Source organism: Olea europaea, chromosome 10, assembly GCF_002742605.1.
Source record: "Olea europaea var. sylvestris chromosome 10, O_europaea_v1, whole genome shotgun sequence".
Taxonomy (NCBI): domain Eukaryota; kingdom Viridiplantae; phylum Streptophyta; class Magnoliopsida; order Lamiales; family Oleaceae; genus Olea; species Olea europaea.
In genome coordinates, this window is record NC_036246.1 from 3,072,598 (window position 1) to 3,098,216 (window position 25,619).

General features: G+C 34.8%; 4 protein-coding genes across 4 annotated transcripts; all 4 read right to left on the reverse strand.

Moving 5' to 3' along the window:
* Positions 1-5,617: 5,617 nt before the first annotated feature.
* Positions 5,618-9,498, reverse strand: LOC111400159 (zinc finger MYM-type protein 1-like). Its single transcript, XM_023027589.1, has 2 exons — positions 9,429-9,498; positions 5,618-7,671 (listed from the first exon to the last, which is right to left on the reverse strand). The coding sequence occupies exons 1-2, from the start codon at positions 9,496-9,498 to the stop codon at positions 5,618-5,620; spliced, it is 2,124 nt and encodes a 707-aa protein (XP_022883357.1).
* A 5,147-nt stretch (positions 9,499-14,645) lies between these two features.
* On the reverse strand, positions 14,646-17,234 carry LOC111400160. The gene is made up of 4 exons (XM_023027590.1): positions 16,689-17,234; positions 15,973-16,356; positions 15,005-15,145; positions 14,646-14,678 (listed from the first exon to the last, which is right to left on the reverse strand). Exons 1-4 carry the CDS (start codon positions 17,232-17,234, stop codon positions 14,646-14,648), a joined length of 1,104 nt encoding a protein of 367 aa, XP_022883358.1.
* Positions 17,235-17,567: 333 nt separating this feature from the next.
* On the reverse strand, positions 17,568-18,071 carry LOC111400161. Its single transcript, XM_023027592.1, has one exon. The coding sequence runs from the start codon at positions 18,069-18,071 to the stop codon at positions 17,568-17,570; it is 504 nt and encodes a 167-aa protein (XP_022883360.1).
* A 1,870-nt stretch (positions 18,072-19,941) lies between these two features.
* Positions 19,942-21,861, reverse strand: LOC111400899 (uncharacterized protein At5g39865-like). Its single transcript, XM_023028353.1, has one exon. The coding sequence runs from the start codon at positions 21,325-21,327 to the stop codon at positions 20,068-20,070; it is 1,260 nt and encodes a 419-aa protein (XP_022884121.1). The 5' UTR covers positions 21,328-21,861; the 3' UTR covers positions 19,942-20,067.
* Between the last annotated feature and the right edge of the window lie 3,758 nt (positions 21,862-25,619).

A 25,619-nucleotide genomic window follows, 5' to 3' on the forward strand; every position in this document is an offset into this window, starting at 1 on the left:
CGAGAGGGGAGATGAAGAGATGGAAAGAAAATGTTAGGGTCTGTTCTCTTTACCATTTTCGGGGCCCGTTTTTTGTTTTCGATTTTCCAAAACGGTGAAAACGCGTTCTCTTTCCCGTTTTAAAAAACAAATTTTCAAAAACAAAAAAAAAAATTGTGAAAAAAACTGAAAACGAGAAAAATCACGTTTTGAGCGTTTTCTTCACAAACATAGACCCAGTTCAAAAACGTGAAAAACGCCCTGCCATTTTCCCCAAGTGTCTTCTGCCAACTCAATGGAGCCGCCACTTTTCGACCCTCTAAACTCCGGCCAACCTCATCCAAAACCACCGGATTTACATACCAATGTGAAGCCCTCAATCCCCTCTTCAATTACGACACAAACAACAATCCAAACATAAACCAAAATCGATGAAAAATTATGAGCAAACTCCTTCTGCCAGAATCTCCACCTCCGGCGACAACCAAGGTTGCACACCACCACCGGTCGATTGCCCACCACAAACCGACCCCAACCATGGCTCCAATTTACCACAAACAACAATTCAAAAATTTGAATTAAAAATATTGGCCCAGCAGGAAGCCTGTCCAGTAGAATCGCAATGTTACAGATTCCGGTGCCGTTCGGTCGACCCATGGTCGCGAAACACATGGGTTGAACTCCTCTTCACCTAACGCACCTTGTCTAGCCATGGGTCAACCCAAATCTCGCCTAGAACTTGATGAATTAATGTTGCAGTTTCAAGCTCTTGTGCGAAAAATTTTGCCCAAGTTTGGCTCCGCAACTGGGGGGAGGTGAGGAGAAACGAGTGATGCTGGGATTTGGTGTTCTAGGTGGTGGGTGTTGGTCGGTTTGTGAGGTAGAAGATGGCGGTGTTGGCTGGATAAGGGAAAATGAATGGAAAAGAAACATGTTTTGGATTTTCAAGTTTTAAGAAACATTTTTTCAAAATGACAAAAAGAATGTGTTTCAACAATTTCAAAACAGTTACTCAAAACACAAAACCCAAAATGAATTCAAAACTAAAAACTAAAAACTCAAACACGAAGAGAACAACCCCTTAGTGATTGGGTTAAATTTGGTAGGTTGGATGGAAGTGGGGTAGGGTGAAATATTTTATAATATTAATATTAATAATTGAATTATTATCTGATTTATGAATAAGTAAATCTTTTATCGCATTTTTGAATTACAATTTTTAAAAATCTGCCTTGGTGTAATTTTTTCTCTTGCTAATTACTTGAATTGTTACATGGGCTTGGTCTAGCCCATGACGAAATTAAAAGCCCAATCTACTAATATAATGTATTGTAGGTCAAAATTGGTGGAGATATACATACAAAGGGAAAAACGTGGTTGCACGATTGAAAAATTGCAAAACAGTTGCTGCTGGACAGAGACAAAAAACATGGCTATCGGAAGGGAAAAGGATTTTTATTTATTTTTTTCAATCTTCAGACAGGTTTTTTCTTCTCTACATAGTATAAATTGAGAATTTCTCTAAGTGAATTTTTTTGGATACTTTAGTTGGGTGAGGTATTCAAAATGGTTTTTTCACAAGTTTCATCAAACTAGAGGTTTGTGAGTGAGATTATTGTTCTCTTAGAGTTTGATCATGGTTGTATTTTCTCAATTTGTTGAGAACTCAAGTTTTGAGCATAAACTCGAGTATTGTAAACTATTTTATTATAGTGGATTTGATTGTCTTGTGATTTCCCCCCCTCTACATTGGAGGTTTTTTTTACGTAAATTTGTGTGTTCTTTTTTTATTGCTCTCTTGGTATTTAATTAGTTGCTTGTTTTGATTGTAATTGTAAATTTGCTCTTGCTTGAATAACCTTCGAAGCATAGAATTGTAGTTAGATAACAAGTATCGTCTTTGAAGACGTTAAGAAAAAAATTACTTGATGTTTATTTGTAAAATCTCGTGTAGAATATTTTGTTTGCTATTAGCATGAGGTGCTAGTCAATAATTTAATAAACTTGTAATTTTCCGATAATTTTTGATTTAGAATTGTTACGAGGTGTAATTAATTTGAACTTTTAAATTTTTTTTAGAAACTTTCCAAGTGATCGAATTTTGTAGATTTAGTCCATGTTTAGTGTCGCTTAAAAAGTTGATAAAAATCAAAATCAAAATCAACAATTAATTTTAATCACATATTTCATTGGATCCACAATTTTTATTATTTTTTCAACAACAAATTTAATTAACTTTTACCAAAATTTACTAAAAATCTTATTTTTAGCTACATCAACATATGGCTTGATGAACTTTTACGAAATCATCGAAAGTCTTTCATAGGCTTCTATAAATTTTCATTTAAAGACTTTATAGATTTTTATAGAATCGATTTGACTTTTTAAGACTTTCTTGATTTTACTACACATAATTATTTTATTGAATTATGTAGGTATGCATTATGTTATCATAATATTCTCAATCGCTATGTGCATGACCAAATAATCCAGAACATAGAGTAAAAAAATTATATTTTTCATCTCAATAATTTTTTTTTTAAAATCACCTCAATTAGAAAAAAATAAACAATCAAAGTAAAATACACACACACACACTACATAAAAAAATATATATATATAACATTGCAATACACTTTCATTAAAAAGAAAAAAGAAATCTCTAATGTTCAATTCTGACAATATGTCCAAAACATGTAGAAAATAAAATAAAAATTAATTAAGCAACGAATATATAAAATTTAATTACTAATTAATCTATTTTTATTAAGATTTTAATTAAAAAGCAATCCTTTTCCATAGAAAATTGGAAGAAACGATGAAAAAGAAACGAAAAATCTTGTAAGACTTTTTATTTTTTGATTTTTAATTTTTTCATAGAAAAGGAGAATATGATAGAAAAAAGAGAGAGGAAAAAAAGGAAATGAAAATAATAATAAGAACAATTTGAAGATGAAAAATATTAATTTTTGGTAGCATGGCCCTAGGTAGTAGAATGATAAGGAAAAGAGAAATATTGTAGCTTGAAAGGCATTTTTCCCTTTTTCCCCCTCTTTTGTTTTCTTTTGGAAGTTTTTCAAAATCTTGAGGATAAACTATATATGCGAATTCTCCATATGCTATTGATATGGGGGTATACACCTTGGGCTAGGAACAATTGTAAACATAAAGCCTTATTGACTTTATGAAAGTTAGACCGACCAACGTGCATGGCTTCCTACTGAGTTTGAGCGAGGGTCTTTCATAGATTGGAACAAGTACTATGATGCAACCCGCCTACGAATTAGGTGATATTTTTCACAATTTTATAAATAATATGAGAAACTTTTATTTTTGTGTTTCTACATTCCGCATAAAAGTTAGTGTTTGAGGGATTTATAAAAATTGTTGAATTTTAAATATCCGTGACTTTTTGAGATTGATTTAATGTCCCAAAACTTTTTGAAAAGTCTATAATACTCAAAACTTTTATAGAATCTTAAAATGCCTTGAAAAAATGAACCTAATTTTTTAAATTAAAATCGTTAAAAAATTTTAAATATCCAGATTGAATACAGCTCAACTTTTATATGAACTCGTAAGGACCTGCACCACACGGGCCCTGTAAAACCCAACTTGTAATTACTGGACAGATTTTCATGCAAGAGGCCCATAAATTTTTGTGCAATTCAACTTTTGGATCCTTCAGTTCTATAATTAATTCCTTTGTTGTTGGGAACTCATTTGGACAAATTCATCTTTCAAATCACATAGGACTCACGATTTTTATGAATTTTCAACCACATATTTTATTAAATTTTCAATTATACTACACATCCAAGCTCAAAACTAGACTCAAATTTAGATAGGACATGTATCGATGCACGATTGGACAGTTTGAAAAATTAAAACAAAAATACCGAATCATTTTCTGACACATCAATCTGTCTTTTTCCTCCCTGTTTTTAAATCTGGACAAGTAGCTTTATTCTTAATTTTTATCCAAATCTATTAAACATATATTTTTTAGCTAAATCAAACAAATGTTATCTGGTAAAAAAATGTCTAGTAAGATTAATTTAATTAGATTATTTGAAATTTCATTGGTGGCATCTCAAGTGCCGGCCTTGTAATCACAAATCCGTAGTGAACTTGAACACTCCCATCTATTACAATTGCAAATATCTTAGAGAATTGAAACACAAGTATTAAATAACATTAGAACACCTTCAGCTCTATTTTAGCAATTAAACCTAAATTGTGCGTCGTTCCCAACCCATTTAATAGTTAATACATTTTGTGCATGTGAAAATTGGATGGTATTTTTATTATCAAATCGAAAATTTGCTAGCTAAGTGAAGGGTACATAAAGGATTCGTTTGATAGGCCTTTTGAAGTCAAAGGCTACTTTTGAAATTAAGTAGAACATGTCTGAATAATTTTTTAAAAATATTTTGTCTGAATAAAAGGGTTTTTTAAAGAAAGTTGTTCGAAAGTTGTTGACCACCGACCTCCGATCTCATGTCTATTGCTCGCAAGCCCCACCTCATATGCATTCCAGTTTGGCCACAGAAGTCCAGCTCGGTCTCAATGCCGCCGTAATCCCCAAAGAATATAATGATTATAGATCCCTTACATCCTATCATATCATCCTATCAATCACATACACTTGTAATAGATGACGTCAGGACCGCCCGAGCCCACCAATCAACCACATTGGTTCCCCTATCTTTGGCAGGCCATCATTACCCGAAGGAAACATTGGCATGATGTCTACCGACCTCATCCACCAATTGAAAGAAAGATCGGCGATGCGTTGTTTGAGCTCGACACTGTAGCTGACTTAATTGATATGAAATAATTTCAGCTGAGACCTTCTATAAATAGCAGAAAATGGTCCCTTTCCGGGGAGGGGGCTTCCATACACATGCTTGGAGCAACTTAACTCTTGATAATCAACACAAAACATACAATCTCACCTTTTACCATCAATAAAAAAGGGTCTTTTTTTTGAAAAGTTGGCTCAAGAATAGTCCCTACAATTTTTTACGTCAACAAAAGTTATTAGCAAAAATGGGCTCGAATCCCAATTGCAAAAAGTTGCGTGTTTATATATTGCTTATTGTTTTGCTTGCTATTGTTGCCTTCTATTTGTGATTAATGAATAATGTCCTTTGAAGTCGATTGATAAGATCATCATAGATTTATGATTTATCAACTATATGACATTTTCCTTTCAATATTTAGTGAAAAAGGCACACATACATGGTATTATTCTAGTGTTTCTTAGTGGCTAATGAATAATAATTTAAAGAGTTGGATACCCTTTCGAGGAATCGATGTATTTGAATTTATGAAATCGTCATTTGCGAAGTTTCAATGTGCAAAATGGGATTTACGCCGAACTTTTATCTGTATTTAATAAGACATTAAAATATTGTTCGTTAGTCTATAATTTTGATTGACCGCTAACATCGAAGTCTATTAGTCAGCACAAATTGTGCTAACCACGATTCTTTTTTCAAACCTAATTTGAAGAAAACCCATTTAATTACTTTAGATACTGCTTGCAGTCAGTGGCGGATCCAGGAATTTTTGGCGCACGGGCTAAAATTTAAAAGTCAATATAATAAACTTGTATATTATATTAAAGTCAAATTCATTTAATTTGAAGCTGTTCCCGACGAGGTTTTGAGACATAAAATTCATCTATCACAGAATCTATATCTATCTTTTGAGCAAGGTCTCGTTCGATGAAGAGTGTCATACAATCAGCAAGAAATTCATCTTCCATTTTGTTACGAAGATCCGTCTTCACATTTTTCATTGATGAAAATGCTCGCTCGGTAGTCGCGATAGAAACAGGTAAAGTCAGTACAAGACAAATAAGTCTAGTAATCATAACATAAATCTCCGATCTTCTACTCTCAGTTAACTGTCGACATAACTCAACAAGTGTAGATACTTGAAATCGAGATTCAGTCTTCATATCTAGCTCATAGTGTCGCAACTCATATTTCAAAGTACGAATATCTTCCTTTGAAAAATCTTCAGGATAGAATTTCTCAGCAAGTGTACAAATATCGTGACTGTTAAATGATGCAAATGAATCCCTAGGATCCAACGCTGCACTAAGTGTGAGAAGTTCAACTGATGTATCATTAAATCTTATATTTAATTCCATCAATACGTAATCTATTGTTTCATTGAAAACATCAAAGTGATAATGATGCTTTATTGTAATTGGATCACGAGAACGGCAAGGACCAACCTTATATATACTTTCTAGATCGGGTATCTCAATATCATGTTTTGAGCAAAACTTTTTCACTTCCTCAAGAAATTCTTCCCAATCATCATCTCTTAATTTGTGGAGGAGTTTTGTTGTAGTCGAAACGAATCTCATAGCGGTCAGAATGTCTTGAGATTTCCTTTGAAGGGCTTGACAAAGAACATCGGTTATTCTCATAATGGTATGCATTAAATGCAAACTAAACACGAAATCAAAACTTTTCATATGTTTGTAAGTACCACGAACTTCACCTCGAGATTTTCCATTTGGACAATGAACACTAAGATTTTCAAACACTGCGCAAGTTGCATTATACATATTTATTAAGCTCTTTATAGAGTCATAATGCGAACTCCAACGAGTTGCTCCTAATCGTTGTAAATTACCCACTTGATTTGCTCCACTTCCAGACTCACGCTCCCCGATAGCTAACATATGCTCAATTTCAATTCTTTGAGCAGATTGTAACTCCATAACACGCTTAGGGGAAGAAGTGATAATGTTGATAATATTGTCCAGATGAGAAAAGAACTCCCAAATAACATCAACTTCTTTAGCTGCATAAACCAATACCAATTGTAATCGATGAGCGAAACAGTGGACGTAATACGCATACGGACAATCTCTAAGAAATAATGCCTGAAGTCCATTCCAAGCGCCCTGCATATTACTAGCACCATCATATCCTTGGCCTCTCATTTTTGACACTTCAAGTTCATGTTGAGCAAGAACATTTACAATCTCATTTTTTAGACTTGATAATGTGGTGTCGCTGACGCTTTTGATATCAAAGTAGCGTTCCGTCAAAATACCCTGACCATTCACAAACCTCAAAATAATAGCCATTTGTTCTCTCTTAGATGCATCTTGTGCTTCATCAACAAGAATACAAAAGTATCCATCCCCAACTTCTTCACGAATCATCCTTCTTACTCTATTCGCCATTATGTGTAAGATTTCTTTTTGAATACTCGGAGCAATGTATTGGGCATTTTTTGGAGCATTTTTCAACACAACTTTATCAATTTCTGTATTTGTTTCTGCCAAAATTTTTATCATCTCAATAAAATTCCCACGATTTAATGAAGATGAAGATTCATCATGACCTCTAAAGGAACAACTTTGAAATGCTAGCCAACGTGCACTTCGAATTGAAGTCTTTAAACGTAGACGACGTTTCTCAACTTCTTCATTCGATATTGTACGTATCACTTTATCAATATGTTGAGACGGTTTCATTAAATCTTTAGCTCTTCTCTCACACATATTATGTTCCGATGATCGTAAATGAGTAAGAAATACACATTTTGCTCCGTCATTAACCCTCTTCCACTTGTTATATCCAGAAGTTACCAATGCCGAACAATTGGACGGATTTCCATCATTCCGGAAAAGATAACAATAAAAGCAATATACTCTATCTGTTGTAGGTGAATATTCTAACCAAGGAAACTGGTTGAACCATTTTGCCTGAGAGCGACGAGATTGAGATTTTCCTNGTTCCCTTGTAAGTACTTCTTCTTCTAAACAGTCCACCTTGTTGACTTCTCGGCCAATGCTTTGTTCTAACTCGAATACTGCACATTTGTCTTTCAGCGCTCTTAGGGTTGCCTCTTCTTTCGTTTTGTCCTTGCATTCTTTATTGAAAGCCATTAATCTGGCTTTGAAGGCCTGAATATCGGCTATTTGCTTTTGTAGCTTAGAATCCATTCAAGACTCATTGATTATTCTTTTGCTAATTACTAGCTCTTCTAAGATCACTATATTTGGTCTCATTTGGCTGAACATTTCAGTGAGTGCATCCACTGAAAATGGCTCTTCACTCTGTGCGACGATCTGAGTCTCTTCCCCATTTTGGACTACCCTGACAGGTCCATAGTTTCCTTCGTACATAAACCTTTCCACTGAGTTTGCTTCTGCGACAAACGGCCTATGATCGGCCTGCACCACCCCTGCTTCACCCTTGTTGTTCCAAAAGACCAGGCATTGATGGGGTGATGAGGGTATGCAGCGACTTTCGTGTATCCAATCTCTTCCTAGTAATACATTGTAACTAGTAGGACCATCTATTACAAAAAAAACTGTGGTCCTAGTAGTTGTCCCTATAGTTATGTCCAATGGCATAACTCCCTTAACTGAAGTTGCTCTTCCATTGAAACTTGTAAGGATGACTTCTGTTAGAATCATGTCACCCTCTGTCTTTGCAAATTTCCTCATCACCCTAGATGGAATGGTATTTATAGCTGCTCCATTGTCAACAAGCACTTTTACCACAGGGATGCCGTTAACTAGAGCTTTAACGTATAATGACCTCAAGTGTTTAGTCAATTTCATGGCTGGCCGTTTAAAAATAACCTTTTCGGCAGCTTCTATTTCCACTTCCTGCTTGTTTTCTGTCGAATTATTCCTCTATGATAAGTCGACCTGCAGCATATCGCGCTGAGCCTCTGTCTCCTGAATTTCCTCCTTACTGTTTTCTAATGCTTCCTCATCAGTTACCCAACCTATGGGAAGGGGCATTATTCTTGGAGGTGATCCATACTTTTCAGAGCGAGGCACTCTCTTCTTCCTTTTGGGCGTCCCGTACAGTATGTAGAAATCGAAAGAATGCCTAGATGGTTCTCCCAACAAGTCTACTTCGCGAACTCCCTCTCGATGTAGTTGCTTTAATAGAGTATTGTGCGATACTCCTCTCCTTCTTCTTTCTGCTTCTAGGTCGATTTCTTCTTCGATGTCTGTCATCCCGTCGTCTTCTTCATCATTGTAGGCCTCTCTAGAAGTCTGACCTTCTTCACATTCTAACACGCAAGCCTCTCCTTCGTTGTCCTCCCTTTCTTCTTCTTCTTTTTCTTTATTCTTGAATTCATTGGCCAGTAAGTAATTATTAGCCACGACAGGAGGTAACGTACCGAACTGGATAGTAAGGGGCTGATCTGGATCTTCTCCATCCCTTCTATCTCGCTCAAACTTTGATCTCCTAGAAGAAGTTTTTGTTAGCTCTTTCATTGTTTCATCTGTACCGGTTTCTTCACTATCTTTGAGAATATTTTGATTGGCTACCTTGAGTAGCTTAGGCGCTTTAGGATGTGGCACTCCCTATTGCTGCCTCATCATTCGTCCATAGTTTCGTAGGAAACGCCTTTGTTGGGTTCTAGTCATCTCATTGAAGGGTATTGACCTTCCTGCATTATACTGGAACGAATGCCATACATTTGGCCGGCGGGGTTGCGGCCTGAAGGTTCTCCCATTATCTACTGGCCTGAACTGCCTCTCAAAAGGCGGTCCTCTATAGAATGATGTACCTCGCCCTCTACCAGACTGAGTGTTTGGGAAGAAAGTAGGGCGATGGGGATGCTGCCATATCCCTGGTTTCTCCGTGTTCCCACTCACTTCTCTTTTACATCTTGCACACAGGACGTCTTCGTCCTTCTTTGACTCCTTCCCCTTGATTCGTTCAAAGACACTGGGATGTGGTCCAGGGTCCTCTTCTCCATCATCTATGATCAACTTGAATTTTGGCAACTTATTTTTGAAACCAGACGTTACCATGTTCACTCCAAGTGGCTGTGGAAAAGGATTTTCATCCACTGTCATCTTCTTCTTATCGTCAAACGTAATTCGTCCTGATTCAATGGCATCCTGCAATACATGATGAAAAACCAAGCAATTGTTAGTCAAATGTGACCATGCATTATGCCACTTACAATATTTGTTACCCTTAATTTGTTCAGGGTTTGGCAATTTATACTTATCGCTCAGCTTTATCTGCTTATCCCTATATAACTTATCAAATATAAGGTCAGCCTTGGTTACATCGAACGAGAACGTTCTAGCCTTTATGTTTCCATCTTTCATGGGCTCATCCTTACCCGATGGTCTAGGCTTAGCCATTATAGGACAAGTATACGTGTCTCCTTTGACCAATTCGACCAAACACATTTCGGCTTGATCGTATGACTCGTCGCTGATGGTATGAACGTCAAAATTTGGGTCTTTGTAATAAGTTCCTTTACTAGAATTTTTCATCTGCTCTTTTTCTCTTATCAGTCATTTATACTTAATCACATTCGTACTCAATTGAAAAAGGTCAGGAAATTCCTTGTCTTGGAATTTCTTTTTTAAATCAAAGCTCAAGCAACCCTGAGCGATTTTGACAAATTCTTTTTCGGGCAGAGGTACAAAACACTTGCTTCTTCCTGTCTTGAACCTTTGGAGAAAACTTTCTGCCCATTCGTTTGGCATTTGATGTAGATTCGCCAAATCAGCCAAAGTAACTTCAGACTCAGTTTTATAAAACTGAGCGTGGAATAATTGTTCCAATTGTTGCCATGTTTAAACAGAGTTCGCTGGTAAGTTGATGAACCAGGAGAAAGCTACTCCTGTTAATGAACTAGGGAAAAACCTCATTTTATGGTAATCAGTTACATCATCACTTTGCAATGTGAATCGCCCTATGTGTTCTAAAGTAGACACCTCACCTAAACCGGTAAACAGTGGGAATTTTGGCACTTTATATCCTCTAGGCCATGGATATGCTTGGTCTACCCAATCAGGATATGGCTTTGTGTAAGTCGGCCTACTGACAGGACGCACCCCAAAAGCCATCTGATCCTGTACGATTTCCATAATCTGATTCCTCAACATGACGTTGGGGTCATATGGAATTCCTACATGTTGGTTAACCGGTTGATTTGCATGAGGCTTGATGTTTGGTCCTTGATTGGCAACAAAGTTACCATGATTTGGGTCATTACCATTAGCCTGAACATCTATTCTCTCATTAACACGTGGGGTATTCTGTCCATTGTTTAGGACATTATCTCTTACATTTGAATTACCCCCCAAGTTAGGCGCACCACTACCATTGTTCTGATTTGGCACTGTACCACTCCCTTGGTTTAAAGTAGAGGGACCAGAAAGTAGTTCTATCCCTTAATTCGAATTTAGGACCGAGGGATTATGTCCCACAATTGTCCTAGTTTGAAAGTGGTTTGCAAGAGGCAGAACCGGTTGACATATTTGGCCTACTAACTTATTCATTATTTCGTTCAAAGTGTTTAGTTGTTTGGCCATGTTGTCATAATGTGCATTCCCATTTTGGGTAAATCTTTCCATATTATGAATATTTCGAAGATTTACCTGTTCAACGACATCTTGTGTGAGTTCTCCAAGTAGTGCACGCATAGTTCGAGGACTCAACTCTGTCATTGGTTCGTAACGACTGTTACTGCTCTGATTCTGTCCATCTGTTCGTGGAGAGGCATACTGTTCCTCATATCATTCGATCACAGACTGGACACCTCCCTGACTTGCTGCTTCCTTATCGGATTTCTGAGGCATATTGTTTCACCTTTTGTATTTTCAACACCAAATACCACTGTCCCACTGGGCATGCCAAATTGTTTCGCTCGGGTTAGTCGCTAACAATTAAAAAGGGATCAGACGATTGTGTAAGGGACAAATCTCTTGAGACAAAGTCCCAAAAAGGGGCGTTTTTTATTGGCGATAACTTTACAATCGGAAAGTAAAAACAGAATGCCTCCAAGGGGCGCAAACACACGAGTTACTGTGAAAGAAGTGCTTAAATCTAAACTAAGAAATTTAAAGTTACATGTTCTTTGTTTGAGAGTTTTTGATTCGGGTCTTTTGCTCTATGTCTTTTCTTCCTTTTATACTCCCTGGATGATCTCTTTGTGATCAACCGCCTAAAAACCGCTTGATCGTTCTATAACTGCCAACTTTCCTCGTAATGGTCAACTTGTCATGGAACTGCCTTTTCTAACTGCTGCTATTACTCTTTGTCATTCAACCGTCTTCAATTGAATTCCTTGAATCGTGGAACGGATAGGGTTGCTTAATAACTGCTTTGATAACTGCGCTTCTTGATAACCATAACACTTCATGTTTGCTAAGACTTTGGGCGACTCGAAGGTTTGGACGAGAATAGAGTAGCAGCTCTGGGCGACTGCATGACATTCCATTCGCTCAGATCTTGGGCGACTTGCAAGTTTTGGTGATGGTGTTACCGCATTCATGGGCCTCCCTACTTGGGCCTTCATCCTGAATTGTCTGATTGGGCTTCGTTCTTTGGGCTATCTAATTTGGGGATCCTCCAATCGGACTTCATTCCTTGGGATCGTTCGATTTGGGCTGAATTTTTATATGTCAACAGTCTTTTAAGACGTTAAGAAAAAAATTACTTGATGTTTATTTGTAAAATCTCGTGTAGAATATTTTGTTTGCTATTAGCATGAGGTGTTAGTCAATAATTTAATAAACTTGTAATTTTCCGATAATTTTGGATTCAGAATTGTTACGAGGTGTAATAAATTTGAACTTTTAAATTCTTTTCAGAAACTTTCCAAGTGATCGAATTTTGTAGATTTAGTCCATGTTTAGTGTCGCTTAAAAAGTTGATAAAAATCAAAATCAACAATTAATTTTAATCACATATTTCATTGGATCCATAATTTTTATTATTTTTTCAACAACAAATTTAATTAACTTTTACCAAAATCTACTAAAAATCTTATTTTTAGCTACATCAACATATGGCTTGATGAACTTTTACGAAATCATCGAAAGTCTTTCATAGGCTTCTATAAACTTTCATTTAAAGACTTATATAGATTTTTATAGAATCAATTTGACTTTTTAAGACTTTCTTGATTTTACTACACATAATTATTTTATTGAATTATGTAGGTATGCATTACGTTATCGTAATATTCTCAATCGCTATGTGCATGACCAAATAATCCAGAACATAGAGTAAAAAAATTATATTTTTCATCTCAATAATTGTTTTTTAAAATCACCTCAATTAGAAAAAAATAAACAATCAAAGTAAAATACACACACACACACTACATAAAAAAAAATATAACATTGCAATACACTTTCATTAAAAAGAAAAAAGAAATCTCTAATGTTCAATTCTGACAGTATGTCCAAAACATGTAGAAAATAAAATAAAAATTAATTAAGCAACGAATATATAAAATTTAATTACTAATTAATCTATTTTTATTCAGATTTTAATTAAAAAGCAATCCTTTTCCATAGAAAATTGGAAGAAACGATGAAAAAGAAGCGAAAAATCTTGTAAGACTTTTTATTTTTTTATTTTTAATTTTTTCATAGAAAAGGAGAATATGATAGAAAAAAGAGAGAGGAAAAAAAGGAAATGAAAATAATACTAAGAACAATTTGAAGATGAAAAATATTAATTTTTGGTAGCATGGCCCTAGGTAGTAGAATGATAAGGAAAAGAGAAATATTGTAGCTTGAAAGGCATTTTTCCCTTTTTCCCCCTCTTTTGTTTTCTTTTGGAAGTTTTTCAAAATCTTGAGGATAAACTATATATGCGAATTCTCCATATGCTATTGATATGGGGGTATACACCTTGGGCTAGGAACAATGGTAAACATAAAGCCTTATTGACTTTACGAAAGTTAGACCGACCAACGTGCATGGCTTCCTACTGCGTTCGAGCGAGGGTCTTTCATAGATTGGAACAAATACTATGATGCAACCCGCCTACGAATTAAGTGACATTTTTCACAATTTTATAAATAATATGAGAAACTTTTATTTTTGTGTTTCTACATTCCGCATAAAAGTTAGTGTTTGAGGGATTTATAAAAATTATTGAATTTTAAATATCCGTGACTTTTTGAGATTGATTTAATGTCCCAAAACTTTTTGAAAAGTCTATAATACTCAAAACTTTTATAGAATCTTAAAATGCCTTGAAAAAATGAACCTAATTTTTTTAAATTAAAATCGTTAAAAAATTTTAAATATCCAGATTGAATACAGCTCAACTTTTATATGAACTCGTAAGGACCTGCACCACATGGGCCCTGTAAAACCCAACTTGTAATTACTGGACAGATTTTCATGCAAGAGGCCCATAAATTTTTGTGCAATTCAACTTTTGGATCCTTCAGTTCTATAATTAATTCCTTTGTTGTTGGGAACTCATTTGGACAAATTCATCTTTCAAATCACATAGGACTCACGATTTTTATGAATTTTCAACCACATATTTTATTAAATTTTCAATTATACTACACATCCAAGCTCAAAACTAGACTCAAATTTAGATAGGACATGTATCGATGCACGATTGGACAGTTTGAAAAATTAAAACAAAAATACCGAATCATTTTCTGACACATCAATCTGTCTTTTTCCTCCCTGTTTTTAAATCTGGACAAGTAGCTTTATTCTTAATTTTTATCCAAATCTATTAAACATATATTTTTTAGCTAAATCAAACAAATGTTATCTGGTAAAAAAATGTCTAGTAAGATTAATTTAATTAGATTATTTGAAATTTCATTGGTGGCATCTCAAGTGCCGGCCTTGTAATCACAAATCCGTAGTGAACTTAAACACTCCCATCTATTACAATTGCAAATATCTTAGAGAATTGAAACACAAGTATTAAATAACATTAGAACACCTTCAGCTCTATTTTAGCAATTAAACCTAAATTGTGCGTCGTTCCCAACCCATTTAATAGTTAATACATTTTGTGCATGTGAAAATTGGATGGTATTTTTATTATCAAATCGAAAATTTGCTAGCTAAGTGAAGGGTACATAAAGGATTCGTTTGATAGGCCTTTTGAAGTCAAAGGCTACTTTTGAAATTAAGTAGAACATGTCTGAATAATTTTTTAAAAATATTTTGTCTGAATAAAAGGGTTTTTTAAAGAAAGTTGTTCGAAAGTTGTTGACCACCGACCTCCGATCTCATGTCTATTGCTCGCAAGCCCCACCTCATATGCATTCCAGTTTGGCCACAGAAGTCCAGCTCGGTCTCAATGCCGCCGTAATCCCCAAAGAATATAATGATTACAGATCCCTTACATCCTATCATATCATCCTATCAATCACATACACTTGTAATAGATGACATCAGGACCGCCCGAGCCCACCAATCAACCACATTGGTTCCCCTATCTTTGGCAGGCCATCATTACCCGAAAGAAACATTGGCATGATGTCTACCGACCTCATCCACCAATTGAAAGAGAGATCGGTGACGCGTCGTTCTAGCTTGACACTGTAGCTGATTTAATTGATATGACATAATTTCAGCTGAGACCTTCTATAAATAGCAGAAAATGGTCCCTTTCCGGGGAGGGGGCTTCCATACACATGCTTGGAGCAACTTAACTCTTGATAATCAACACAAAACATACAATCTCACCTTTTACCATCAATAAAAAAGGGTCTTTTTTTTGAAAAGTTGGCTCAAGAATAGTCCCTACAATTTTTTACGTCAACAAAAGTTATTAGCAAAAATGGGCTCGAATCCCAATTGCAAAAAGTTGCGTGTTTATATATTGCTTATTGTTTTGCTTGCTATTGTTGCCTTCTATTTGTGATTAATGAATAATGTCCTTTGAAGTCGATTGATAAGATCATCATAGATTTATGATTTATCAACTATATGACATTTTCCTTTCAATATTTAGTGAAAAAGGCACACATACATGGTATTATTCTAGTGTTTCTTAGTGGCTAATGAATAATAATTTAAAGAGTTGGATACCCTTTCGAGGAATCGATGTATTTGAATTTATGAAATCGTCATTTGCGAAGTTTCAATGTGCAAAATGGGATTTACGCCGAACTTTTATCTGTATTTAATAAGACATTAAAATATTGTTCGTTAGTCTATAGACATAACTCAACAAGTGTGGATACTTTAAATCGAGATTCAGCCTTCATATCTAGCTCATAATGTCGCAATTCATATTCCAAAGTACGAATATCTTGCTGAGTAAAATCTGCAGGATAGAATTTCTCAACAAGTGTACAAATGTCATGATTGTTAAATGATTCAAATGAATTTCTAGGATCCAAAGCTGCACTAAGTGTGAGAAGTTCAACTGATGTATCATTAAATCTTGTATTTAATTCTATCAGTACGTAATCTATTGCTTCATTGAAAACATCAAAGTGATAATGATGCTTCATTATAATTGGATCGCGAGAACGACAAGGACCAATTTTATACAAACTTTCTAGGTCGGGTATCTCAATATCATGTTTTGCACAATACTTTTTCACTTCCCCAAGAAATTCTTCCTAATCATCATCTCTTAATTTGTTAAGGAGTTTTGTTGTGGTAGAAACAAATCTCATAACAGTCAAGATGTCTTGCGATTTTCTTTGAAGAGTCTAACAAAGAACATCGGTTATTCTCATGATGGTATGCATTAAATGCAAACTGAACACAAAATCAAAACTTTTCATATATTTGTAAGTGCCAGGAAGTTTGCCCGAGATCTTCGATTTGGACAATGAACACTAAGATCTTCAAATACCTTGCAAGTTGCATTATACATATCTATCAAGCTCTTTATAGAGTCATAATGAGAGCTCCAACGAGTTGCTCCTAATCATTGTAAATTACCCACTTGATTTGCTCCACTTCCTAACTCACGCTCCCCAGTAGCTAACATATGCTCAATTTCATTCCTTTGAGCAGATTGTAACTCTGTAATGCGTTTAGGGAAAGAACTGATAATATTATCTAGATGAGAAAAGAACTCCCAAATAACACCAACTTCGTTAGCTGCATAAACCAATACCAACTGTAATCGATGAGCAAAACAGTAGACATAATAAGTATACGGACAATCTCTAAGAAATAATGCCTGAAGTCCATTCCAAGCGCCCTGCATATTACTAGCACCATCATATCCTTGGCCTCTCATTTTTGACACTTCAAGTTCATGTTGAGCAAGAACATTTACAATCTCATTTTTTAGACTTGATGATGTGGTGTCGCTGACGCTTTTGATATCAAAGTAGCGTTCCGTCAAAATACCCTGACCATTCACAAACCTCAAAATAATAGCCATTTGTTCTCTCTTAGATGCATCTTGTGCTTCATCAACAAGAATACAAAAGTATCCATCCCCAACTTCTTCACGAATCATCCTTCTTACTCTATTCGCCATTATGTGTAAGATTTCTTTTTGAATACTCGGAGCAATGTATTGGGCATTTTTTGGAGCATTTTTCAACACAACTTTATCAATTTATGTATTTGTTTCTGCCAAAATTTTTATCATCTCAATAAAATTCCCACGATTTAATGAAGATGAAGATTCATCATGACCTCTAAAGGAACAACTTTGAAATGCTAGCCAACGTGCACTTCGAATTGAAGTCTTTAAACGTAGACGACGTTTCTCAACTTCTTCATTCGATATTGTACGTATCACTTTATCAATATGTTGAGACGGTTTCATTAAATCTTTAGCTCTTCTCTCACACATATTATGTTCCGATTATCGTAAATGAGTAAGAAATACACATTTTGCTCCGTCATTAACCCTCTTCCACTTGTTATATCCAGAAGTTACCAATGCCGAACAATTGGACGGATTTCCATCATTCTGGAAAAGATAACAATAAAAGAAATACACTCTATCTGTTGTAGGTGAATATTCTAACCAAGGAAACTGGTTGAACCATTTTGCCTGAAAGCAACGAAACTGAGATTTTCCTCGTGTCTTACGATAATCAACAAGTCTTGGTTGATAAGGTCCAGCCTTTAGATATGCCACTCTAATCTCATCCCCCAGATTAGAAGGAAATTCTAGTATTTGCTTTCTTTTTCCTGGTTCTCGTTCAATGCTAATATTTGAGGATGAATGATGTTCAACTTCCGAAGGAAATGAAGGTAGATCTTCAGTTAGTCCCTCAGAAGTTGTACTTTCAGCAGGTCGTCCAGCCCTTTGGAAGAATGAAAACAAGTTCTTATTCTTCTTGAGAGGAGGTTGACCTTCCATTTTCAATTCTTACAATTGCAAAAAAAAGGTAAAAAAGAAAAAATCAATCATCAATGATATTATTCTAGCGACAATAAAAAAATAATTCACTAAGTTGATAAGGCAACAACAACAATTATTAAACCAACAAGACAACAACAAAAATCATTAAGCCGACAAGGCAACATGCCAACAAGGCAAAAACAAGTCATTAAACCGACAAGGCAACATTTCAACAATAATTAATTAAATAATTCAATAATTTGCCGACAAGGCCCCAAGTGGAGAGACGAGAGCATTTACTTACAAGTGACGAGGGAGTATATTAAGTTCTTGCAATTTGCTTTTCCTACATGTTCGTTGGACCGGGACTACGTCTAAGCCTTGATAATGATAAGTTTACTGCATTTTTGAAATCGAAAAATAATTCAATTAAGCATGTTGCCAATCGAAATCTAAGAAAACTTCAATTTTTAAAAAATTCATACTCAATAATCAATATAATATTAATGACAAATATATATAAAAAATGGTCCAAGTTATAAAATCTAAGTTACTACCGTACAATTATACATTTTTTTTTAATATTTTTTATTTACTTTACAATTATTGCAATTGTTTCATTTTTGTATTTTGTGAAAATCAATCAAAATAATTTAAACAATATAAAAATAATGACTTAAAAAGATAGACATGAGATGAGATAATATCTATAATCTACTATTCTATTTGTGCTTTAAACCATATGCCACAAACAGACAAAGTGACAAACAATTCCCATTATTTAATTAATTAACTTTTAACTTTATCAAAATCTTCCCATCCATGTGTCAACAATCCATATAAAATTATAAATTAAAAGGGTCACTCTTCTTCTTTTTAGTTTCTAACTTCCAGCAGCATTCGGGCCTCCTGTTTCGGTGTTTCCGATTTTCATTTTCATTTCCGTTTCTTGTTTTCAGATTTTAGATTTTCTAATCCTATTATTATCCTATACAACTATGGTCTATAAACTCTACATAATACAAACCATAAATCCATAATAGCCATTCAGAGAGAGGCTCACAGGAGAAATGGAGAACAGCAGTGGCGTGACTGGCGTCGACGGACTGACGATTTGGACTCCTACACGGCGAACTGACGGTTCTTCGCAGCACGCCGGCACCTACTAGAAGGTATTAGGCTATGAAATCTTTGATTAGGGTAATGAGTTCCTTAATTTTTTATAGAATTTTTGGATTGAAAATTTGAAAAAAAAGGTTGGAGAGGAATCATTTTGGACCAGTGGACCTGTTGTTGGAGAATGTTGGATTAGAATTAAATTTGCTTTGTGCTTGGTTTTAGTTTTGGGTTTAAATGGAAAAAAAATTTATGTTTTGTTTGGGCCAATAAATTGAAGTTGGGTCAGTTGCTCCTTTTGTTGCAATTGGGTTTACACCACACGGGCTGATTTTCAATTTTACATGGGATGAAAAAAAAAAAAAATTGACTGCATCTGGGCTTGGCCCGTGCTAGCCCGGGCCTGGATCCGCCTGTGCTTGCAGTTAGCATTAAATAATTGAGTTGTTGGGGAATTTACAAAGTACTTTAAATGAAAAAAATAAACCAAGTCGGCCACGGACAGCTTCGCGAGAATGATTGAGCCGACCTGCTACCAGAATGTCGTATAAAATATAGATAAAGTGTTTATTCACGTAGTCATTAGACAACAAACCAGATTTTCATGCTTTCAACTTTGGCTCGCTAATAGAATTTGGTGCTACCACTCGCCACCTATGAACCCTATCCCTAACTTAGTCAAATTCAAATGTTGATCTCAACTTAATATTTGATAGTGAAGAAGAGAGACGTGTGATGAAAGAAATAAATGTGTATATTCCTCGAATTATTTGATAACAATTGAGTAACATTTTTTGTAATAAAGATTGACTTCTAACACAGACATGAGCTTATTTAAAACAAATCATTGACGTTAGTAAAATAAAATAAACTCTCACTATACAAGAAACAATCAAACTTAATCACAACATATTGGACATCGTATAAGTCCATTTTCATTACAATCGTGGCACCGATGAAAGCCATGTTCGTTCTTACTCTCGCCGTGTTCTTCATAGTTGTAATCATCCTCATGATAGATTTTACAACTCCCTGAACATGTTTCACATGGCACAAATCGAACATCTCCACATGCTTCACAAACTCCACCACTGTATCCTCCACCTTCACCACCATCGCCCACGAGTTGACAACTTTTGACCACTTTCTCAAGCTTTCCATCCTCATTCAGCCGGCGTATTTCCTCAGCCCCGCCAATGTGTTTTCTCCCCAAGAAAACTCGCGGCAGGCCACCAGCATTGAATCCTTCTCCCAATAAGTCCTTCAACTCTTCCTTGAACCCAGAATGCATTGATACATCCCTCTCATCAACCTTAACACCTAACCCTTTAAGAATCACTCTAACATGACAACAATCCTCGTACGTCTTCCTCACCCCTCTTAGGCTTGTGAAATACACTATCAACTTGTCTGTACCACGTGGCGCAATCTTATTCACCAAGGCCTCATCCTTGAGATAAACTGGACTGGCCAGAGGGAGATCCTCTTCGAGTGCGCTTCTGAAAGTGGCAATCACTTCAGGATCAAATTCAGAGACAATAGATGCATCATTCGAACACGAATCATTATCAGCCATTTCGAGCCACAAAGGCTTAGGCGACGCTTCGCCATTTTCTTTCGCTCTAGGCGTTGGTTGCTCGTCTAGAGAAGATAAACTTGGATTCTGAGATGCATGAAAGGAAAAGCCACGAAGATGACGTGAAGGTCTAAGAGGACTAATGTCATCAAGACCCTCCATCAACTCCCAAACATTGATCAATTCTGGCTCGCCGGGAGGCGTCCAAATGGGCGTTATGGGAACAATCTTTGGGATTTTCTCGTTGGTCATTTTAGACCAAGTCTTGGCCTCGATCATTCCCATTGCGAAGTCCTCTTTCACCACCTTTGCTTTATCGATTTCCTTATTTTCAACCGGAGTTTCTACGATGGAACAATGATTCTGAATCAACAGATCCTTGTAATCAATACTAGGACTTTGAGTCAATGGATCATCTAGCTTCAAAGAACCTAAAGTGGAGGAAGTAAGAGCCACCAAGTGGTAGCTATCCACTGTTTCTTGAGGCAGGTGGTGTACGTGCATTGAGTAGCTCCGCCTGACCGGAGAATAAGGTCCCTGACAATTCTGGCACACTTTTTCCTTCGAAGATGCACAGCCCATTTTCACAAAAAGCAGAACCCAACCCAAAAATCAAATTTGATTGAAAGCGAAAGGCTTCTATAGAAAATTGGATTGTTAAAAGAACTAAAATCTTGGGGAATGGATTAGAGAATCCCCATATGAATGAGCTGGGTCTTTAGAGGACTGGGTAGATATTCCAAGGTTTTAAAATGAATATCGAGAAATAAAATATTAAGGCAACTGGGATTTTTGAGACTCGTTTACAAAGATTTAGGAACAAAATACTAATAATGATGTTTCTATTTTCTGAAAAACAAGGTACGGAGTGATCTATTCATAGGAATACTCAAAACTGACGCTTATGAAATCTTCCTGACAAACAAGAACACCAAATAGAGCGCTTGTTGCAACACGACAAGAAATCTAAAAGAAACGACAATAATTGAACAAAAACAGAAGACCCGGAATAGATCTGAGTTGAAAATTTCAGAGTCAAAACAAGAAGAAAGAACCTTTGACAGTTTCTCACTTTCTCCCTCGGCTTTCCTCAAAATTTTTCTCTCTCTAAAAGGCGGAAAATGGAAGTCACAATGACCAAAACGAGAGAGAGAGAGAGAGAGAGAGGGCCAGAAAGACAGTGGAAGGAAGGTTCATACAATGCGAGAATTATTGCTTGAATGGATCACACCCCGCAAGATCTATGCCAGAGTTCCCACAAATAACGATTCGGCCTGCTTAATTCTCTTTGCAATAAATAGCCTAAAAATGGGAGGCCAAAAAAATAAAGTCGGACCGAGACTACGTAATTTCAATGATAAAATTATAATGCAAACTGAACTGTCAAGATGAATAAGATAGATAGAAAAATATTGTGACATTTGAGAATTAATTAAAGGAAGTGAGAGTGATTGAATCATGTTCTGCGTAGACTTAAAAGGCTTTCACTTGTAAAAGTAAGTGTCTTATAAAATTAGACTTTCAAGTAGCTTTAACTTATTGTTGCTAAGTATCTAGTTAAATATTCCGATAAATTTAACTTCAATTCTTCTGTCCTCATGACTCAAATTACACAAATCCCTTGCCTATATTCTATCCAATAATGACATTATGAAGACTTTAGTTGATTGGCCTGTTTCCAAAGCTAAACTTGGTCACGGATATGATTACATTGACAACTTGTTTTGAAATTTACAAAGAGTGGCGCTTTTGGTTGTGTTACACTTGCTTTCTTTCACTTCTTTAACTGTATATTTAGCTTCAAACTTATCAAAATCAAATAAAATGTTGAGTAGAAACCTTTCAATATATTTGATTGTTTTGTGTATAAGAAAATCTTCGAATGTAATATTTATCGGAGATTTTGTATTGCTTTGATCTTTTTTCCTTTCGAAAACATACATGAATGAAGTTATTAGCTATTGATAATTGATACCATTTACCCTCTTGAGGAGAGGTTTTGTTTCAAATTCCTATCAGAATAGAAGGGGTTCATCACAGATATTGTGGTCGTATGCATAGCTCCACTAGACCAAAACAAGATAAAAATGGCTTCTTACTCACCACATCCTCTGTCTGGCCCAAGACATTCTTCCATTGTATTATTTATGTGAGAGAACACATTTTCCTCAATATATAAAGTGAGAAGGCAAGAAAAGTGACACAATACTAGAGAAATTTGAACGGGGTTAGTTCATTCTCGCTCATATATCCGTCAAAAAGATAATATTAAACTTTTAATAGGTAAAATTGATTATTTTTATAACATATAGTGTGTCTATTTTTCACCATATAAGAAGTCTAAACAATTTAAAAGTAGTGTACAAATATATAATCATGTTACAAAATCGTATTTTCTCATCAAGAAGTCGTTCAAGTTTACTAAACAAGATTGTATTTTCCATTTCATAACATAGGGATTCTCGAAGTAATCATTTTAATGGTATACATTAGACAGTTTGGTTTTTTTACAGCGTTGACGGCAGGTGCATCAAAATGCTAGGGATTGGTGGGGAGTACTGCTTCCTTTAATTTTATATTTTCATGGTTTGCAAGCAAGCAAAAATATTTATGACCATCCATGTGCTGCCTAGCTAGTGGACACAAAATGTACAACTAGTATGATTGATATCAACTTAGTATTGTGACATACTCGTAACATCACTTCTGTAAACTATGATAGGTACGAGAAATAAGTATGTTACGATTTCATGGTCGAGTAGGGGGAGGACCATTTTTTTTTTTTTTATTGCACTGTGCTTATACATAGAATAAATAAATTCCATATTATTAATGGGCTTGGGCAGATAAATGGGGAAATTTTCTAGTCCATTGGGCACTAAGGTGCCTTGTGTATGAGAGGGAAGTGGTCAAGTGAGCCCATTTAATGAACTTGATCAACAAAGCCTAGGAAATTGGCATAAATAACACTAGATGGAGCTAAAAACTACAATTAGCACTATATTTATATACTTTTACCCTTAGCCTACGTTTGGGTAAATTAATTGATAATTATATTTCTAAGAGCTTTTCTAGCTAGATTAACTACTTTCAGAAATTTATTCAAATAAATTTAAAGGCAACTTCTAGTTAGTCTCTAAGCAGGTTTTGACGTCTAATAACTTTTTTTCCCATCATAATTCATGCCTCTCTAATCAAAATTGATGTTAGACTTTTCTTCCTTCAAAATTTTTTTACCTTATCGGAATCAATCGTCGAGAGGTCGTATGTAATTTCTCACCTTCTTCTTCTTAAAGCTGAAGTTGATAAAATCTTATATTTAATTCACAATATCACAAGAAAGATTGAATGGATTGATGAATGGTGTCTATTGATAAAATTCTGTCAGAGCAAATTGATTGTAATAGGTTAATTGTTGATTATTCATTTAAATATGATTTTGTTGTTGTTAATAGTATTGCCTCTAACTTTTATAGAAATTTACTAAAAAAATTTATTTTTACCAAAATCAAATAGGGCTTAGTCGTGTTCATTAAGTTCAGCTACGTAATAATTGCAAGAATTTATTCTTTTGATACTTAATGTATACTTATGTATTTTAATATTTGGCTATGTCAGTATAAGGTCAAAATGCTATATATTGTTGTGAAAAGAGGGAAAGAGAAAAGCGATAATATGAGTGTATTATTAAAAACTAATGCCCTATATTAATAGGGTCCAAAATAAAAGTTGCAAATGGAATGAAATAGATCTTCTAAATTATATTAGGCTTATTTATGTATCATGATAATACTAAATAATCATCTAATTATTTTATAATACTCCCCCTTTGATGATTATTTCGATAATAACTATCTCATTGGAACATCGTTTGGCAAAAAAATTTGATGAAACAAAAATACCAACAAATCGAATAGAGTACAAATAATTTGGAAATGTTGTCGCATTAAAACCTTGTCAAGAAAATTTAGTTAGACAAAATCTGATCGAAGGAAAAAGAGTACAATTACTCCCTTAATTTCAATAATAAAAAATTCTTGTATCAAACTATTCATGTCTCATGCATCAATGTCCTCAATATTATAATTTCTGGTGAAGTATGTCTCATATTGTCTTGTATAGTCTTCATATAACACTGTTTTTACAAGAGATAATTTATCAATCTTTGATAACTGTAGTAATATGATGATTCAAAAATAGCTCATGTCGATCTCTTTGAAAGTCTCACACATATAAAGTGTTATTTTGAGGATAAATGTCTTGCATATTATAAACATTGATTACACGAAGAATATGTCTCATTAAAACCTTATTAGGAAAAAATTTGCGGGAAAAATTCTAATAAAGTAAAAGAGCACATTATTCTTTCGAATACGCTACAAAATTTATCTCATTAAAAATCTTGTCAGAAAAACCCAATGAATCAAAACCTTGGTCAAAGGAAAAAAATGTAAAACGTATTTACTCCCCCTCATAATAATATCACTTAAATTATACTTCAAACATATTAAATCCTTTAATAATAGTATTAAATTTCTATGAAAGATAAGTTGACAATAATCACATTTATTATATACATATCAAATTTCAAGCATTATCACTCTAAAAGGATAACCTGTGATTACATCCATCATATGATAATTTATCTATTTATACAAATTTTCACGACATTTATTATGTAAAGAGTCGTACATTTCATATTATGACTTTATTTTTTCCATTTCCATTTTGCATAAGTATACGTGTTTAGGTGTTCTGTAGATTCAGAAATTTCATGTTTCTCTAGTAAATTCTATTACCAGGGATTACGTTATTTTATTTAGCCGATCATTACTTCGATCGATGAAGAATTTATTTCGATATCCTCGCTATTC

What these genes read in the sequence shown, in the direction of transcription:
- LOC111400159 (XM_023027589.1), bottom strand. Translation starts at nt 9,498, where the DNA reads ATGGGAGAACCTTCAGGCCGCAACCCCGCCGGCCAAATGTATGGCATT. An exon ending in TTCCAGTATAATGCAGGAAG is followed by an intron (nt 7,672 to 9,428) that starts GTCAATACCCTT and finishes CACCTACAACAG; the next exon opens with ATAGAGTATATTGCTTTTAT.
- LOC111400160 (XM_023027590.1), bottom strand. Translation starts at nt 17,234, where the DNA reads ATGGCGAATAGAGTAAGAAGGATGATTCGTGAAGAAGTTGGGGATGGA. An exon ending in TAGGAAGTGGAGCAAATCAA is followed by an intron (nt 16,357 to 16,688) that starts GTGGGTAATTTA and finishes GATGATGATTAG; the next exon opens with GAAGAATTTCTTGGGGAAGT. An exon ending in CAATAGACATGAGATCGGAG is followed by an intron (nt 14,679 to 15,004) that starts GTCGGTGGTCAA and finishes CAATTCTCTAAG; the next exon opens with ATATTTGCAATTGTAATAGA.
- LOC111400161 (XM_023027592.1), bottom strand. Translation starts at nt 18,071, where the DNA reads ATGGAAGGTCAACCTCCTCTCAAGAAGAATAAGAACTTGTTTTCATTC.
- LOC111400899 (XM_023028353.1), bottom strand. Translation starts at nt 21,327, where the DNA reads ATGGGCTGTGCATCTTCGAAGGAAAAAGTGTGCCAGAATTGTCAGGGA.